General features: G+C 36.7%; 1 protein-coding gene across 12 annotated transcripts in view; it reads left to right on the plus strand.

Moving 5' to 3' along the window:
- The window catches only part of CHD9 (chromodomain helicase DNA binding protein 9), a 73,311-nt gene that overhangs the window by 21,517 nt on the left and 31,531 nt on the right, over positions 1 to 20,263 (plus strand). For 9 of the 12 annotated variants that reach the window (XM_082232826.1, XM_082232822.1, XM_082232829.1 and 6 more), the window contains 8 exons: positions 8,177 to 8,514; positions 16,481 to 16,592; positions 16,704 to 16,850; positions 18,175 to 18,243; positions 18,337 to 18,392; positions 18,851 to 18,968; positions 19,335 to 19,421; positions 20,031 to 20,168. In XM_082232826.1, the coding sequence (XP_082088952.1) occupies positions 8,177 to 8,514; positions 16,481 to 16,592; positions 16,704 to 16,850; positions 18,175 to 18,243; positions 18,337 to 18,392; positions 18,851 to 18,968; positions 19,335 to 19,421; positions 20,031 to 20,168 (1,065 nt within the window). Of the gene's footprint in view, positions 1 to 5,805; positions 6,184 to 6,292; positions 6,539 to 8,176; positions 8,515 to 16,480; positions 16,593 to 16,703; positions 16,851 to 18,174; positions 18,244 to 18,336; positions 18,393 to 18,850; positions 18,969 to 19,334; positions 19,422 to 20,030; positions 20,169 to 20,263 lie in introns of those variants that run through there. The other 3 variants (XM_082232833.1, XM_082232823.1, XM_082232825.1) reach the window with 2 other exon arrangements.

A 20,263-nucleotide genomic window follows, 5' to 3' on the forward strand; every position in this document is an offset into this window, starting at 1 on the left:
GGAATAAATGTAAAAGCTTCCAATATCCTCATGGATATGTTGGAGCAATAGAAGAGAGAGGGGAATACACAAGCTCAAGGTTCACTGTAGCTCGTTTCAACAACAAAAAAATCCAGTTTATTCAACCAACTCACAATCACATGTCTCTTACTTAGGAAAGTAGAACTGATTCTTGTCCTTTCTTCCTGTTAATATTCCTGAGAAGTGAAACCTACTGAAGTGTTCCAAAATGCATAGCTTATGTTATGTGAAGGAATATAACAGAAGTTTTCAAACCGTGGTTTGTTGAAAGGTGGAACAAACTCAATTTCTGCACTTGACCCTAAAATTGATTTTTTCTTCTTCTTCTGGCAATATCAAGGCTCTTTTGCTCAAGCCCAGATTAACAAGCATCCTAACAAGGCCCTGGTTTAGAGCCTGTAATTTTCATAATATGGTGCTGATGTGAACTGAGATTTTCACCTCTTGCTGCTCTCAAGTCCAAATGCAGAAGCAGGTTGAATGCCAAACTTGACTTGAGGGTAAAGTAAATTTAACATTCAATTTTTAATAAATTTGTGGTTACAAAAACAGGCACATCCATCACATTAGAAAGGCCAGATTGTGGTTTATAAAATATCACTTATTTTATCATATGTGCTCTGATTTTCAAACATAAAATAAGTGGTCCAAGACCCCAGCAATGTTCAGTTGGTCTGCAGAGGGAAAATTAAAGAACTACTTGTATCTAGTATATAACATACATATATGACTTAATGTTTCTTCCAAAATGAATTTAACAGAGCCAATAAGAGGAAAAACAAAGCTTTATATTATGACCAAAATACACTCATAAAGGATTAAGTCTCATTAAATTAAGAAGGATTTGCTTCTGAGTAAAGAGGCTTGTGATTGCACTGCATGTGTTTAATTATATTGCAAATTTATCGAGAAAGCTGTGAAATAATATAAAATCCATATTTTGAGTATAGGTGGGATAATCAAGATATTTGCTGGTAGATTTTTTAAATTTTAACAATATACAAGTTTAAATTAAATTAAATTTCCAGTATCCTGGAAAATGAGTGATGATGATGATGATTTCATTTATTAAATTTGTATACCGCCCTTCATCCTTAGCTCCCAGGGCAGTTCACAACATAAAATTACAAAATAAAAACCACAAAGTACATAGTAAAGATAAGAACAAGAGCAAACAAAAAATGTGAAAGATATGCAGTGAGGAAATCCATCCAGTGTTTTAAGCAATTACATGCACTAGTACAGCTGTTATGGCATGAATGTGAGAGCTTTGATGCACGCTGGGAGTTGTGCATGAGGTTTTCCTATTCACTTCAGTGGTCTAACAATGCTCCATCCTCATAATCCTTTTGTGGAGAGCATCCTCTAACTGTAAAGTTTGTGGGGAACTCATATGAGCTCTATACTGACTATGAAGTTCTGTATAGATTTGGATTGAAACTAAACCTTGATCTTCTCCTTGTATTGTTTATACCATATAAAAATATAGTTTAGCATTTGAAATTTATACTGATAGTTGCTTATATTGTGGGACTCCATTTGTTTAATTATATGTAGCCTACACTTCTTGAAACTACAGCATCTTCCAACAATTACAACAGAAAAAAATAAAATTAGTTTATTATTTTAAAATAATAAAACCACACATCTAACCAGTCAGAATCTAGCAACATTTAGTTAAAAACTTGCATATACAAAAATGAGTTCACTTTCATGTGTTACAAGGAATTGGAATCAACCCATTAAAGTTCCCAGCTAGTAGGAGATTGGATCAGGCTCTCTTCCACGATCTTATAGGTAGATAGGCTCAATTGTGAGAAGATGTAGTGAAGATATACCAGATTTAAGCCCAAGTTTTTATTGTACCAGGAAGGTAGTTGGAAGTCAGTGCCATTAGCTATAAGTTTGCCTATCTGGTATACGATTCCAGTTAAAATATGGGCAGCTGTGTTTTTGCACACTTTTACATTAACTTAGTAGTAACAAAAGCATTGGCAGTGAATGAAATCTATTCTTCAGATAAGTGTCCAGTGGTACCTCTGGTTACGAACGCTTCAGGTTACAAGCTCCGCTAACCCGGAAGTAGCTGCTCCTGGTTGCGAACTTTGCCCAAGGATGTGAATGAAAATCGCGCGCCAGAGGCATGCATGCAGCAGGAGATCCCATTAGCGAAAGTGCACCTCAGGATAAGAACAGTTTCAGCTTAAGAACAGACCTCCGGAACGAATTAAGTTCATAACCAGAGGTACCACTGTATAGCCTTCTTATTAGGTTTGCCTGTGGGAGGAAGGGCAGGATATAAATTTAATAAATATATATAATAAATAAATATGGTAAAAATTGTTTTTGAATACAGCATCCACTTGTAAGTCAAGGGTGTGCTTTAGATCCATGGGTATCTGATTCCCCAGGGAGAATGCTAAAGAAAGAGAAAGGGTTCCTAGACTGCAGGACCACATCGTTCCAGATTTGTTTTTTTGTTTTTCCTCCTCATTCCAAAACTTTTTTCCAGAACTGAGGTCACCACTTGTAGATGTGGTAATAATGCTGGAAATCAGAATATTTCATATTTACCCTACTTGTGGCTTCATAATATTTATTTGTTTGATACTTTTATTCTACTATGTAGTCCTAAAAGACACACAAAGCTGCTTAAAAATATTTGCACAATACAATTACATTCAAAAAGATTTGCACAGATAATAAATTATGCCAGGTTTTTTGTCCTCATTCTTGGTCTTCTCTGGTGTCTGAGGATGTCCACTTAGGACCTCTGAGGTTAGTGAGTCTGAGCAGCCAGATCTTACTCAGTGAAAGTTGAAGCCTGCTGGAAGTTAGCAGTTCACATGCAACAGCTCTTACTGAGCACCTCTGAGGCAAGGGAGTGAGGCTGAGTTGCTGGAAGTCACTTAGCCCATTATGAAAGAAAGAGCTCCCACTGAGGACCTCTGAAGGCAAATCTTGATAATAATGTAAGAACTGTGTCCATCCTGGTGCATGCAGGAAATACACAGGCAGGATATGAGGCAGCAGCCCTCTCCTATATGGGTTCCCCTATCTGGTGTTCAAATTATATCATAGAATCTTAGAATTGGAATGGACCCCAGGGTCATCTAGTCTAACCCCCTGCAATGCAGGAATATCAGCTAAAGCACCCATGACGGATGGCCATCCAACCTCTGCTTAAAAACCTCCAAGGTAGGAGAGTCCACAGCCTCCTGAGGGAGATGGTTCCACTATCAAAAAGCTCTTACTGTCAGAAAGTTTTTCTGTATGTTTAGTTGGAATCTCCTTTCTTGTAACTTGAAACCATTGGTTTGAGTCCTACCTTCCAGAGCAGGAGAAAACAAGCTTGCTCCATCTTCCATCTGACAGCCCTTTAGATGTTTGAAGATGGCTATCATATCTCCTCTCAGTCTCTTCTTTTCCAGGCTAAACATACCTAGCTCCTTCAACAATTCCTCATAAGGCTTGACTTCTAGACCCTTGATCATCCTAGTTGCCTTCCTATGCATATGTTCCAGCTTGTCAACATCCTTCTTAAATTGTGGCTCCCAGAACTGGACACACTATTCCAGGTGTGGTCTGACCAAGGCAGAATAGAGCAGTACTATTACTTCCCTTGATCTGGACCCCATACTTCTGTTTATTTATTGCATTTCAATCTTGCCTTTGTAGTTCTGAAGAAGTGCTAAAGATGTCTAGTGTCAATACTGAAAACAGAACAAACGGGGAGGGATAAACCATGAAAAAACTTCTTTAAAGAGAATAGCAGACCAAATAATAGAAGGCCAATAAAATAATTTTAAAAGCTTGGTTCCTTTTTTGTGAACAGCACCAACTTTGATTTTGTCACAGAAAAGCAGGATATAAATGCCCAAATAAGTAAATCAAATTTGAGTAGCAGATAAACCACAAGTTCATTGAACAGTACTGTTTTGGAACATGAACATTTTATATAGTCTACTTTCCAATTAAAGCATGATCTTTCTGAAGCAATTTGTAGTCCTAAAATAGCCTATTAAACATAATTTGCAATCATACAACACAGAAAAAATACAATAGAACATTGATAAAAAATATAAGAGCATCTAGTTCTCATCATTTAATATAGATATGAAACAGTAGAGAAAGTTGGAACCATAAGAAAGTACCCTTAATAGCTGCTTAATTCCATTGGTGTTTTAACCTGTACTGATAGATCCAAAAGAATCTGCAGGAAAATTTCCTTTTGACCTTCAAATGAAGATCATCAACCAAGACTACTAAAGCAATCTGTCCCATGGCCAAGCTAGAAACTACAGTGGCATCATTTTCAAAACCATTTGTATTAATATTTTATTGAAAATGTTTCAATTATAAAGTAATAAAGTGATGGATAAAAATAAAAGGCACAAAAATGTGTAGAATATATATATATAAGAAAAAACATCCTCACCCATACATTATTTTCAGCAAGTACCTGCTTGAGACACCAGCTCAAAGACTGAATTGTAGGATCCAAATTCAAATGATTATTAGTATATTAAAACTATTTTTCAGACTCATTATTGTGTGTAGCACCTTGACATCTGGTTGTGATCTTTAGGTGCGTGACCCATGAGTAGGGTTTGGTATTTTCCAATCCATTTATTTCACTGGACACATTTCTTCAGCATTCTGGGACAATCTTCTGCCATGCACACTTAAGTCGTCTCCCCTGCTCTCTTAGCTCTTTCTGTCGCCCAATAAATCAAGGCGTGCAGCCCTGGAGAAAATGCGTGGTGCTGCTGTATTTATGCCCAAGGTCAGTCTTCATTGCAGAGGCGAGTAAGGCCAACTGCACAGAAGTTTATTAAATCTCTCAGAATTTTGGAAAACAATTAGATCTAAAGGTCTCCAGGGATAGGCAAACCTAGCTCACCTCCCACTCGGGGACCACAAATTCTGTGTGGCCTTGATATCTAATCATTTTCTACAAGTCAGCTGTGAAGTATATTCCTTCTGTGAAGGATATGGTGCATATTTTCAAAACTGATACAGTTTTCATCAGATTGAATAAAGCTGTGTATTAATAACTTTGACTTTTATAAAGATTAATACTTCTTAAACTTTTATTTTCAGTCTGTTACCCATTTCATGGGTTTTGACCATTTCTTCTCTTTATAATATTTAAGGCTGGCCTCCTCCTCCTTGTGCAACTGTATTACAGAATTGTTGTTGTTGTTGTTGTTGTTGTTGTTGTTGTTGTTATTAACAATATTACTTTTTATTATTTACTTTTTACTACTAATATTACTTCAAAAATATGTGAGTAGTATGGATTTTGATCAGTAAGGTCTTACCTACCTGTTCTGTCCAAATAGATACATTACAGAAAGGGAAGGAGATTAAAGGAATATAAAGCAGGCATGGCTCAAAATAGCTTCCGCAAAAACACCTCTGTACTGTCCTGCTAAAATATCAAGTGTTCACGTAGAAAAAAAGGATGCATGTCATTTTGTAACAATAAATATCTTATATGGTCCTTGTGCTTCTGGACTTCAAATATTTTTGCTCTGTGGACCTAGTATTATAAAGCTGTAGGAGGGAGGCTTTGAAATGGATGTCAGATTTCGGTGTGTTACTTGCGTGTGGTGTGGAATACATAGGTATTATTTTCAACTACTGTAGCAGCTGGAAGAGTAAGAGTTAACTACTGTACCACATGTAGGGAAGAACAGTCTATTGAGGGTTAAATTACAGAGTCTAATGGAATAATAACTGGTAGCACCATCTGCTGGCCTACTTCCGCAGAAGGAGTCAGTATTTTTAACGACATCTCTAATATTCATGCTGATGCATTTTGATGCTTTGTGCATTCATTTCTTTCTGTGTTTTGTTGGAATCTGGCTATCTGCTTACAGCTATTGTTGAAATTCTGCTGTTCCATGGAGGTTGACGGTTTCTCATACAGTAGATAAACAGAGGACTCTTGCTTGTCAAGGAAGGAATATGTTGATAATTCACAATGTGTATTTGTGGAAGGTTGTGTCTATCCTGGCTTTCGGCTTACTAAATAGGCCATTTAGCAATCTTCTTTCAATGCTTTTCTCTTGAGCACTACCTCGGGTGGTGAAAAATCAGAGGGCAAGCCTTTGTCTAATGCCAAAAATGTCTTCAGTGAAGAGGCCAAGAGGAAGGGTAAGTGAAAGCTTGAATGAGTGGGAGGAGGAGGGGTTCTTTGGGCTAAAAGGCTAATGGGATTGAATAACCTTCCTTATTACTGGCTGCTGCGGGAGTCGTGCTGCATCGCCATCTTGAGCTTGTTGCTGTTTTCTCGAGTCTTGGTGATTTGTTGTAGCCTGCAGGCCTTGAGGTGGCATTTTACTTAGCTATCATAAACCCTGCTTTCTTCTTCGTGCTGCAGCACTGCTGTTAAGCTTTGATGAGGCACGTATAGAAAAATGTATCCAGTAAAGCGAACTGGATCTGGCCTGAAAATGTGTTTGGAAATTCCTGGCTTTCCCCTATGCTGTAGTCAGAGGCACATTTATGGGTGAGAACATAGCAGAATTGTTATCTGCTTTTTTTGTCTGTTTGGATAGGAAATTCTTTCCATTCCTTACGTTTGTTTTTTTTAAAAGCTGTCCTCCGTCAGATATTCGAGAGGCTGCTCTAATTATTTGTGCTAGAAACAGGAATTTCAGTGTGCGTACATTTAGAAACAACAACCAAACAAAGGAGCTGTTTAACTGTTTCCTGTGATCAGTTCTACATGAATTTCTAAACAAAGGGTATTTTTTGTAAATAATTGACTGAAATTGTTTAGCGTTATATGCCTAGTTTACCTGTGAAAGCTAATTCGGCTTAAATATATTGCATCTGAATGTTGAACATTGTATTATGTACAGATTTTGCTATGACGTTAACTTTTATGTTATGTAAGTTTTTATAAATTTGCTTTTTCTTCATCAGTATATAGTTTCTGTATCTGGCTAGAAATTCAAGATTCATAAAACAGTATTTTTTATGTATAAGCATTCTTTTTACATGGGAGTTGTATAGAACTATTTGGCTTATCCTGAATATTTTCTTAATCAGTGTGCCGTAAATAAAATGTTTTATTACATATAAAATACAACTTAAATGGTCACAAAAAATTGGTAACTGTAGGATGAAAATTCTTTTAAATTATGTTTATATTTTTATTCACACTGGTGAAGGGTGAGTAGGCTGTGAATGTAGATTAATTTTCAACTGAAGTGAGATAGCACAGAAAATATGGAAGTAAAAAAGAAGGTAAACAGTAAAATGGAGAATGTGAATAAATGCAGTTGGAACAGGAGTTGTATTATGGCCCACCCTCATCAGTACATGAAGACTGTAAACTGGAACCTCCCCAGGCACAGATGCTAATTTAGTGGACACCACCCCTTTATTTTTACAAGGTTGTGAACAATTCAGCCTATGAAAATCTTATGGATAGAGAATTTTCACACTAGACAAAAGTTTTTAGAATTTAGAAGTTACAATTTTTAAAGATTTATAACTTCAAACTACACCATTTTTACCTTTTACTTTTCTATAGTACAGCTGCCAGCTCTATTAAAATGAGAGGGGGAAAACTTAGAATACTTCTTTGAGTTTAACATTTATATGTCTGTTTCCCAAGCCGCCTTTTATTGCACATGCAAAGACCTGGTCTAATACACAGTAATGTAGTAATTTTACTATAACTTAAAGCTACAGTATCCCCTCGATTTTTCTAAATATTGTCTGTGACAAAGAATGTCACAAAGAATGCAGATAAAAAGTTGGATAGCTCCCCCCCGTACCCACTCAAGAATACTATAGCTTTAACAGATGGTATTTTTATACTGACTTTGTATGATTTTATGATAGAATTAAAATGTTTTATTTTTATTGCATTTGCATGAATTATCAAACTATATTATATGTGATTAGGGCTTCAATCTGCAGCATACTTATCAGTAAGCCTTAAAGAACACAGTAGATCTTTATTTTAAGTATACATGTGTAGGATTGTGCTGCATGACTGCAGTTAGACTATGGAATAAGCACTGGGACTATCTCCTGAGTAAACATGTATAAGCCTGCACTGCAAATGTACAGTATAAGACAACACATTTCTTTTAGATGAATAACGTATATATATATTTTTTCTTTCTTGCAGCCTCCTTCCTCCAAGAAAACAGATGGTTCTGGGACATATGCTAAGTTGCAGAATACCCAGGTGAAATCTATGTCTGAGAAAAAACAGAAAAAAAAGGTGGAATCTGAAAGTAAGCAGGAGAAAGCTAATCGCATAATATCGGAGGCAATAGCAAAAGCAAAAGAGAGAGGGGAGCGAAACATTCCACGAGTAATGAGTCCAGAAAACTTCCCAAGTGTTTCAGCAGAAGGAAGAGAGGAAAAGAAGGGCAGGAAAGTTAAATCAAAACCAAAAGACAAAGAAAGCAAAAAACCCAAAACTGGCTCTTCATCCAAAACTAAAGAGAGAGCAAAAATTGGGTAAGTGGGCTAACATTCTGTTGTCTGACAGTTTAGCATCCCAACCATAGCCAACGTTTATGTGGAACTTGATTTCATCAGGGCTTATATACAATAAAACATGCATAATATTGCAACCTGGGGGTATTTGAAAGAGTTGAGATAGCACAGAGAGGATTTTTTTTTTACAAGGGTTGAGGAAGTAGTTAGATAAGTTCTATTTTTAAAAAAAAAACAAAATTCTTGTGAGAGTCTAGTTTTTCCTGGGTTGTTGTATATCAGTGCATGAAAGCAAAATGCCCCAGGAACTCATAAGCTACTGCAGAAAGTGTTGGAACTGCTAAATGTAGGTGGCATATCTGCTGCTGATTTTTAGTCCAGTTCCAGTCCTTATCCTTAATATGAGTGATAATACAATATTTGATGTATTCATTCTTAAGTGAAGTTTGCATGAAGCAGAATCCTAGGATCTGTGGTATTTGCAGTCTCTGCAGCTCAGACTGGGCAGGAAGATACCCTGCCAACAATTTATTTCAGGTCCCATTTGTTTTCATATATAATACCCTAGCCTTAATCAAAACCAGTTTTGGGCTGGCTGGCTTTGTATATAATATGCAGGATGTCTCTGTGTGCGTCCCTTACTGCTAAGAGCTTTTGTTACTACAGTATGTTGAATTCAGTTGTTAGAACTAGGGTATTCTAATATAGTGTATTAACTTAAAACTTTCTCTTATATAATAATTGTGCTGTGGGATAATTTTGTAAGCATTTTGGCCATGTGTTATGATCAAGCGCTATAGTTCTTAGCATTTCTCATAGCAGTATTTTTGTAACAATTGGCTTCTACACCAAATATGTATTGTCCTTTGCAGTCCTTTTCCCATTGCTGTTGTGCACCTATGTGTATGTGCAGATATAGATATGTACTGCATAATGTACTTGGGTTTTGTGGGGTTACTTGCACAGCTTGGAATTACTGTTGATGCAAAACTTTTAAACAATCAGATGGGCTGATGCTTGTCTTCTCCCTGGGACCTGCAGGGTTCCATTTCATCAGTGCTTGTGTTCAAAATGGAATTGAGGATGCTACATAAACTCTTGGAATGAGGGGCCACAATGTCATTGATGGGTTTCATCCTCTGATCAAGCTTCCACGTTTGAGTGCTTATGTATTTTTTGCATTGACTGAAATGTCATATAGCAGAAGTGGACAGATATGCTTTCCATCTGGTATGAATTCTGCAGTCCTTTCATTTACATTCCTTTTCAACAGACATAGCTGTGTTTTTTTTGTAAACTACACTGAAAGAAAGAATATAGTGAAAGAATTTTTTAACCAAATAGATTTAAATTTGAAGTGTTTATAATATTATGTATTTTTTAAAGAAAAAAATCAACATTGAGCATTGAATATTATTTTAGAATAATGTAAGCTTTTTAATATATACTTTGTTGCATAGTTCTACACAGGCTATCCTTAGACAGAGTAATATTTCTGACTTTTAACAGAAAAATACTTATTCTTACTATTTAGTGTGTATTTAAGTATATTGAGTTGTATCCAACTAAATCACACTCAGGTAGTACCCCTGAAAGCATTAGGCTTGATTTAGCCATGACTTGAACTCATCATGTTGTCTTCAAAACTGTACATACTAAGACAATGTCAGGAAGAATGAAAGTCTAGACATTTTTATTGGTTGTGAAATATCCAATGTATAGTCCTGCCTTTGTCTAATTCCATTCTACTTGTATATATTTTGCCATATTTCTTATTTTGCCTTGATTAGCCTTCGCATCTGCTTTTATCAAGCACATCCCTCTTATTTAAGAAGCAGTTTATTTATACAGTGCCATCTATGTACATGGTACTTTTCAAAGAACAGGTTTGACAGATAACAACCCCAAAGGGCTTACAGTTTAAAAATAGATAAAAGGGAAATGGAGGCAGGGTAAACAGGGAAAATATGTAACTATTTGGGTTAGACTTTGTTAAAGTACATAAGATAGTATGCCTAAATTCTTTGTCATGACCCACTTATGCAGCAAAGCTTTCCTTTACCTAATCTGAAGTCCCTTAACTGTTTCTTCATTGCATTTCCAGAACCCACTAAACTTCCCCAACACATAGCTGTTGCCACATAGTTCTCTTCATTCAGCTTTTCCTTCCATTTTGTATTAACCATTGTTTTAGCATTTCATCTGAATTTGGACAAAGCGGTTTACTAACACCAGCTTCAAACTTTGATCTATGAAGCAGAATTATTTTCAATACATTTATTTTATAAGCCTCAACTTCATCAAAAAATGTATTTCAGGGTGGTATGCATTGAATTTAAAATGTACAAATACAATATAAAATGTAACCAATAATCCATGAAAATGTAAAGTAATAAAAGCTATCTAGATGGCTAAAAAATACTATATTTAAAAATGCCTGGGGAAATAGAAATGTTTTCACCTGACATTGGAAAGAAAGCAGAATCTGTGCCAGGCATCCTCCTTTAGGAAGGCTTTCCACACAGGGTACAAATAAGGGCCTCTTCTAATTATCTTAATGCATCTGTAGGTTGGTTCCAGAGGAGGCCCTCCTTCAAATATTTGCATCCCAAGTTGTTTAGGGTTTTAAAGGTAAGCACCAGTACCTTTAATTGGGTTTTGTAGTGAAAATGGAAGAAATAAGAGTTCCTTTAGAATTGATTTAACTTGCCTCAGCATAAATCAACCAGAACCCTAGTAGCCAAATTTTGTTATAGTTGAAGCGTCTGAACTGTGTTCAAGGACATCCCTACATATAATGCATTACAGTAATCAAACCTGGAATTTACCAGAGCATGGTCAGACTGTCTTAGTCTAGGAAAGGCCAAAGCAGACAAACTTATCACATTTTAGGATTTGGACAAAACACCAACCTGTGGTTAATAGAAAATAGAAGCAAAAGCTTCTGACAGCATCCTCATTACTACACCAGTAGGGGAGAGTACATACCACTCGGGGTAATTCCACTATGTTATTGTTATGTGTGAATGAGACCTAATTGCTGTGTAGGACTTAGCACAATGTTGCTAATTCGGTAAATATTTAGAAGTTGTCAGGGGTGGCTGGTTCATAAGGGGGAAGGGGGCAGTTCCCCACCAAGAGCAGCCATTGTGCCACAGCAGACCCTGGTTCTCTCTTAACCCCAGAGCTTCAGCTCACTCTTCCTCTCCACTTCTCTCACATCCTAATTGTTCACTCTCTGCCTGTCTTCCAGCTTGGAGTCTGCATTACTATGACACAGGCAGGCCTGCCCACATACCTCTCCAGAAAAAAGGGAGAAATGGTAACTTACTTCAAAATTTCCCATAGGAAAAGCTTGTTCCATTGAAACTGGAAACACCTAGTCAATTAGGACAATTATTTACTTCAATTTGTATGAAGTGATTTGTTCCAGACTGATGCCTGCACCCAATTCACTGCAAGAACTTCATACCATTTCCCTCACCAGTGGTGTCCCTAGACCAGTCAGAATTCAGTTAGGATGCTTTCAACCAATCATGTTTTTGCTGCAGTACTGTTCTGAGAGAGAAGCTTAGCTAACACATCATTTTGGAGACTGGACTGAAGTAGCAGAAGGAACAGGCAGATTGTGTTGTGTTGATGGAAAGCACAGGCAGAGAACTACTACAAGATAGGAGGACTGCACTTTCTGTTGAATAGAAAGTTCTCCCCCTACACCTTTGTTTCTTCTTTTCCCCTTCTAATCCCTAGACTTGCTCTCTCTTCACCCTACTTCATTCTCACTGTTTCTTCCCACTCCTAGACTCTTCCCCTACTTCAATCTCTCTCCTTCTCTCCCAGCCCCCTTAAACTCTCTTGTGTTTTTGTCTCTATTCCAAGTGTGCTCTATTGTGGCATTCACCTTTATCAGCTGTTTGCTGACTTACCCTACCTTTTGCTCCATCAGCCGCCACGAGTAGTTGTATGAACAGAGAGAAATTAAAGATAATACTAGAATAGGAGATTGAAGTGTGGAGTATGACTGTGTCTGCTTCAAGCAAGCCATCCTTTTCATTACACACACACACACAGAGAGAGAGAGAGAGAGAGAGAGGTTTTTCTTCACTGTGACTACAAGGAGAGTGAAAGACACTCCTTATTCAATATATAGTCTTAGTCAAACTGTGGTGTTGCGGCAGATGCTTCATTGTGAGGTTGAGATAGCAAACATTAGTGAGCTGCCTCATAGTCCTAACAACTTAGCTGAAAGTAATTTCAGGGCAGATAACCAAAATGACATGCTGGGGCAGATACAGGAATTAGAAGGGTGTTTAGTCATGCTGGCCATATGACCTGGAAAGCTGTCTGTGGACAAACGCTGGCTCCCTCGGCCTCAAAGTGAAATGAGAGCTGCAACCCCATAGTCGCCTTTGACTGGACTTAACCATCCAGGGGTCCTTTACCTTTTTTTACCCTTACTTCAGTGATGTAGGCAATTGAGGAGGAGGAGCTCTCCTTGTCCTCAGAACTCATAAAACCTTTGTTGCCAAAGACCTTGTAGAGAACAAAACTGATTTACCAAGTTTCCAAAAGAAAATATTGGTAGTGTGCAGATCCCCACTCCATAATACTCATGTCTATAGTTATAATTTGTGTTGCTGTGGGAAAATGTAAGTATTCCACATGTCTAAGGCTCCACAAAAAACAAGATGATTTATGTATTCTGATTTATTTATTTATTGAATTTCATTTGCACCTTTCCTCCCCATATGAGCTTGGGGCAGCAGTCACCAACGTGGTAATACAATACAAAATTCAATAAAATCACTTTAAAAAGGTGTAAAAACATTTTTTTAAAATGTATGGCATAATCATAAACACTTTTGTTTCTGAAACAAGAAGCATGCTTTCTGTTGTTTTTGGATGCACTGCTAGCACATTTGCAAAGCTAAGCAGAAACCATGTGTTGAGATTCTTGTATTACAGGGCATTGGACTAGATGACCCTTAGGGTCCATTCCAGCTCTGAAGTTTTATGATTCTATTTGGCCAAGCAAACATAATCCTGAAGGAGACATGCCTGCTGCCCACCAGAAAAAGCCAAATGTCTCTTAAGAGAATTTTTGCCACCTATAGTTTGGTCACATCCACACCATACATTTTGTTCATTCATTCTTATGTTCAATTTATATCCCACCCAGGGGAGCAAACACATCTATAATTAAAACAGTTTTAAAGCATTCTAAAAATAATTTAAAGTATTCCTTCAATCAGTGATTTCAGCATTGCCAAGAACAGTATCTTTCAGCCATCTAATGCCTGGAAAATAGGAATATTTTTAAATACCACGTCCACCTGAAAGTGAGGTAAACAATGAGGGCATTCCACGAACAGAGAATCACCACTGAAGAGACCCTGTTGGATCAACACCAACTTGACAGCTTCCACTTTTAGTTGTTACCCCTACACAGCCTACCTAATATTTACTGCTTCTGATGTACTGCCTTAACATATTCATGATTAATCCTGAAAAAGATGTGTAATTGTATAGTTAAAATCAACAGTAACTGTGAAGGGAAATGTTAGTACTAATGGCTTATCATAGGCAATGTCCTATGCTGTGTTGTCCTTAATGAAGCATACCTTTAGACATTGGTTTGGACTTTATGGTCTTCAGGTACATTTCAGAATTATGAGTCATAAAGTTGGCAAGATGAATCATGTGCAAGGTCTGGCTGCAGCAGCTGCGTAATGAGAAAAGGGGAAAATATTTAAATGGGGGTTGGGAAGTACAGAGGATGATGGGGATATCTGCTGTTTGGTGCATATTTTCAAGTCGGGGTTGTTTTCTGCTTATCTGTTTGCTTTGTTAGTTAATGGATTTTGTGGTATGGTTATTAATGCATCTTAGTGCGAGTACTGATTTTTACGGTTTATTATTTATATGCATGCTTTGGAAAGAGTGGGTGTTCAAATGTCAGGCTTTTGACTTGTTCTTTATGTGTATAATGTTTTGATTTGATGTTTAGTAGCACTAGTGTCCAAAATATTTTTCTCCTGACGGACCTTGCCTGGCTCAGGATAGGAGTTCTTGAGCGAATTCATCAAAGGCTAGGAACAAACATAAATGTTCTGTATGTAGTCATTGTACTGCTAATTGTCCTTTTAAAAATAATTATAAAATATCCTGCAATCTGAGTTTATATACTGTGGATATGAATTCAAGCGGAGATAGAGAAGCAAGGTGGTCTTAATGTGTCATGTTGCAGATTTAAATTTTGGTTTTATGGAGTTGCATAATTTTACAGTAGTACGTTGGTGACATTAGCAAACAGTTTTCTTCAAGGCTTTTATGATCACATTAATCAGAGATCCAATTAGGTTTTCCATGGCTTTTGCCTAGAGTTGTCATACATCTGCTATGATTCCTTCAGAACATCCAACTAACCAATGATAGCTTTTTGTTTAATTTGAGGGAAAGCACTAAATTAGTCAATCAGATTCTTTTCAGTAACCTTTAGGCTGCTATTTGGGTTAAAGGGGCTGTTATCTCAAAAAACTTTACTGTGGGTTTCCTTAACTGAGTAATGTTAATACAATAGTAAATTTTCAGGATCATTGGTAACAAAAACTAGGCTTCTGTCATAAAAAGAAATGTAATGGGCTTCCTGGATTACTATTCATTCTTAAAAATGATTTGACATTTATAAGTAATCAGTCATCTCAGCCATATGTGACTTGTAATGTAGAAAGCTAATGAAAACTAGTGGTGTTGCTCTGGTGAAATAAGATCAGGATGCTTTTCTTAAGAACTTGAACGTTTAAAGGGATCCAGATAGTCTTCCTAATTTCTGTAATTGCTTCTACCAAATTAGATGTTTTGTACATGCACCATCTACAAACAAGATTTTATGTTATTAACTTTTAAATTTCATAAGCTCAGTAAATTGCTGAGTAATTATAATGGGTGCCATCTGATCTAAATTGTCCCCAAAGTAGATCCAATGGATGTAACTTGGGCAGGTACCACTGTTTGCATATATAGTGATTGGTGAATCATTTCTTTAAACCAGCTTCATTTATTCAATTATTTCTTTTAAATATGATACAGTTGAAAATGGTTGAGTTGCCCCACTTTCACTGCTTTGAATTATCTTCCAGTGGCCAGTCATGTTTACTGTTTTTGATGAATAGTAACTGCAGCAAATTAATAAAGGCCAATTTTTTTTTATAAAAGGGATGGGAAAAGTTCTGTGAAGCAACATAAATTTCTATAGTAAAGCAATTCTGTCATTGCTACATAGTATGTAATTATCAAATCTACATTATGTAAAGTGTGCATCTAAGGACATCTCTTTATCTGAATTTGGGTTTGATTGTAATCACATTGTGATTATTTTGAGAATGCATTGAAAAGCAGCACTTGTCAGACTTTAAATATGGAAAATTATATGTATTTGCAGCCCTCTGATTAAAACCAGATGGAATGATATTAATATTGTTCCTTTTTCTGTAACCCTTTGAATGTAAACTCAGAAATAATTAGCACTGTTGCATTAGGGCTGTAATTTCCCCTGCAATTCTGTAGTCATTATCAGTTGTTACTAATGAAATGGTTTCTGTACTTTTCGATGTTTCAAAATTTCAAGCTGTCAACTTGAATATATTTTTTAGTGTGCTTACTCTGAATTATATATGAAAATACTTTAGACTGATGCAATATGCACCACTTATATCAATAACTTTTTTGTTTTGTGTGTTAATAATAAGCACTTCCAGGCAATATGTATAGATATTATTCTACAGTTGTCCAGTCTTCTACTAAAGTAAGCTTTTTTTCTGGAGGGGAAAATTGAAATCTCCTCCTCCGGCTAGCACCACATCAGGATTAGGAGGAAATATTTTAAAATGTTGCAGCTTGACAGTGCATCTTTGATGTTAAATACAGAAAACATTTAGTATCTTAAATTTTATGACCAGGCTTAACTTTGTATTTTGTTTCAAAACAGCAAGATTATTATTACTTTGGGCAAAAAGCAAAAGAGAAAAAATGAGTCTTCAGATGAAATGTCTGATGCTAAGCAGACAGCTCAGCAGTCGTTCAAAGATGAGACTTCTCAGGTATTCAGAAATTAAAACTTTTATTTTGAAAATATGCTTAAAACATTAACTCAGTCCCCAACCTTTAGCAGTTTGGTCAAAACGCTTTCAATATTTGCAATTCCATTGTAGAAGAGAAGATCAAATCGACAAATTAAAAGGAAGAAGTATGCAGAAGAAGGTGAAGGAAAACAATCTGAGGAAGAAACCAAGGTTTCTGTCAAAATAAAAAAGAATTCTGCCCCTTTACCTGCTGAACAGCCTTTACAGTTATTTGTAGTAAGTGAAACTCATTATTTGTGGGGTTTACCTCTTGCAGTTCTGTAGTTAGTTTCCAAGGCTACATACACTCAAACATGTTCATAGCACAAAAAGTTTTTCTTAATCCAGAATCTTTCGTGCTAATTCTCAACATGCTGCTTTCAGTCTAGATTGATTATAGATCCTGCGGTCTACAAGAGCGGGTGTGGTTACTTTATATGCATTTGAAAACCCACTCCTTGCTTAGGTTTTCCAAACCTTTTCTTCCCTGCACATGCCCCAGGTGAGGGAAGAAAGAAGTAGTGATTTGAATCTTGGTATATGCCCACCCCACAACATAATTGGGCAGGTGTAAATACCCCTCCCCCCCCAAAAAAAAATCTCCTGTGCTGCATGATACAGCCAATCTATGACTTGGAAGACCAATCAAGGCCTGTCTTACAATAGACAGAGCAATATAGTGTGTATTTCAGGAAAGGGGCCACTGCCACCTTTTCTACCATGAGCCTAGCAGAGAAAACAAGTCTTTAAAATATTTTGATTTATACTACCCATTTTGCCAGTGTAACTTTTACCAGGTTGCTAGGTCACATGACAAATCTCATGACTGAACCAGGATGGAGGGAGACTTTGAGACTTTGCCTGAGCCAGGATGAGGGAATACAACCAGTAGCCTAGAGATCCACTTGTTCCAAACTGCTGATACCAGCAGGCCTAGAGTTTAGATCGCTCCTAGAAATGTGAACTAATGAAGGCAGCAGTCCATCAAATTATGTTCCTTGTATTCCTTACTGAAACAGTAGCTATATGGGAATAGTGCATTATGCATTGCACCATATACTCCCTCTCAGGTCAGATTCCTTGTATGGGTGGGAACTCATATGCATGCTTATAGGTCTTAACACCCATAAGAAATTTCAATGGAATTGGTACTATTTTTGTGTGCCCGGAACAGTGCATGGGCAAAGTTACCCACTTTGTGGAATGAAAGGGTCTATTTACCCTAAAGTGCACATGGGATCTGCATCAAGGAGCTTATGTACACTATGTACTGAATAATACTAATAATATATATTGGTGCTATTAGTAAATCTAAATGTGTTCCTTTTTTGTGTGAAATATTAGTCCTAAGAACAAAGTAGTTTCTGTTCTACAACTGTAAGAATTAATAGCTCCATAATAATAACTGTAGAGGGAGATTGAATATATTGAGTTTTAATCATTTGATTCCCCCCCCCCCACACACATTTATGTATAATCCTTCTCTGCTAATATCTGCACTCAGGACTGCTTTTAAATGGAATATAGCCTGTTTTGTTTTTGTTTCTTTGCACCTGATTAGGAGAATCCAAGTGAAGAAGATGCAGCAATTGTAGATAAAATTTTATCTTCCAGAATCATTAAGAAAGAAGTGAGTACATATGGGGATATGGGTTTTGGTTCATAGTTTTTAAAATGCTTTCATATAAAAGAATCTTAAACAGAACACTGTGTACTCTTTCAGATTCCTGGGGGAGCGACAGTGGAAGCCGAGGAATTTTTTGTTAAATACAAAAACTAGTAAGTATTGTAGTTACGTTATTTAAGTTAAATTACAAGTTTGAGACTATCAGGCTGACTGACAGTTTCTAGGGCTAGGTAGAAGAGATCTGTACATAGTGTTTGTCCCCCCCCCCCCCCATTTTCCATGGTAGCAGCATGGTTTCCTTGCAAAGCAGGGACCCCCATCTACAAAGAGTAAATATTAATTGGAACTAGGTAGTTACACCCCTGCTTGTAAATGAGGACTGTAATCGTGCTTTTTGCTTAAATTATTTTTACTGTTAAATATGGTTCTAAAATGAGAGAATGCAATTGTACGCAGGTACAGAGAAATAATCATATAAAGCATAGTGTATTAAAAATATGACCATCATTTCTCTTCGAAGGATTTATCTAATATTGCTAAGGGCATGTGTTGGAAGAAATATAACAAATTCCTTGCAGCAATGTGCTAACATACTGTTATGCCATTCTAGCTCCTACCTCCATTGTGAATGGGCTACTGAACAACAGCTTTTAAAAGATAAAAGAATCCAGCAGAAAATCAAACGTTTCAAGCTGAGGCAAGCACAAAGAGCCCATTTTTTTGCAGATGTGAGTATGCGGGAGGGAAACAAAAAACTACAAAGCTAATTAAATACTTGATTATCAGAAGCCTACACATATTTTGCTGTTTAGTATTTTGTTACATTCATGTACGTGTGCATTCTCTTTTTCATTTTAATTATAGGCATTAAACAGTATAAATGGGTTTTTATATTAAAAACAGTGAAAATGCAATATATTACTAGGTAATTTTAGCACATAATGCTGATCAATAACTTTTTTGTTCTTTATACATATATTAACAGCAAACCTCAACCCACCATTAATATACTTCAGTGCAATTTACATGGAATTGAACCATGCTATGCTGTTAACTAGATCAATTAATTCATTATAAAATGTACTCAATTTCAGATGGAGGAAGAACCTTTTAATCCCGATTATATTGAAGTAGATCGTGTGTTAGAAGTGTCCTTTTGTGAAGATAAGGACACTGGAGAGGTATGGATGTAACCAAAAAGGATCGTATATAATCTAAGGCACACATTTTGCAGCATCATGATCATTTTTAGAGTAGTGTGTGCACTCACATATATATGTATGACCTGTGTTGTATATATCTGTGACTGTGTTCAAATTGTAAGCTTCCTTGAGCCATAACAATAGGACATAATAAAAAAGGGGGGAATAATTAAATAACCTCTATAATGTAGGCATGGTGAACCTCTGACATGCATGCAAAATTTGGCCTGATACAAACTCTAATTTGGCTACAAGGCCATTTCCCCAAATCACACACATGTGCCCCGCATCAAAGTCCCTACACAGGGAACTTTGAGACATGGGTTATCTGGCTGACATTCTGACACCAATTGATTGGCCTATGGAAATGGGGACAGATAAAAATCTGGCAAAAAAAATGTTCCCCATCTGTTGTCTAATGTGTTTTCAAGTGTACAGTGTGGAAAGCATATAGGAATAATTAACCAAAGGGGGCAACTACAGGAAGAAAGCAAATATGTGAAATGTGTTGAAACATCTTACTAAATTGAGGCAGCATATATTCTTTCGTATTTTGTTAAGTCCGACTAATCATTTTCACCACTACAGCCTGTTACTTACTACTTAGTAAAATGGTGCTCGTTGCCATATGAGGACAGCACATGGGAGCTGAAAGAAGATGTAGACCAAGGAAAAATAGAAGAGTTTGAACAGCTGCAAGCTTTAAGACCTGATTCAAGGCGGTTGGTAAGGATAAATCATTTATCTCAGGTGTGGTTTGTTGTCGGTAAGCAGAGGTGCCAGCTTGTTCAGAAGGTGAAGAGGGGCTGATGACGTTTGCT

The sequence above is a fragment of the Podarcis vaucheri genome, assembly GCF_965113315.1.
Source record: "Podarcis vaucheri genome assembly, chromosome: 7".
In the NCBI taxonomy this organism is placed as follows: domain Eukaryota; kingdom Metazoa; phylum Chordata; class Lepidosauria; order Squamata; family Lacertidae; genus Podarcis; species Podarcis vaucheri.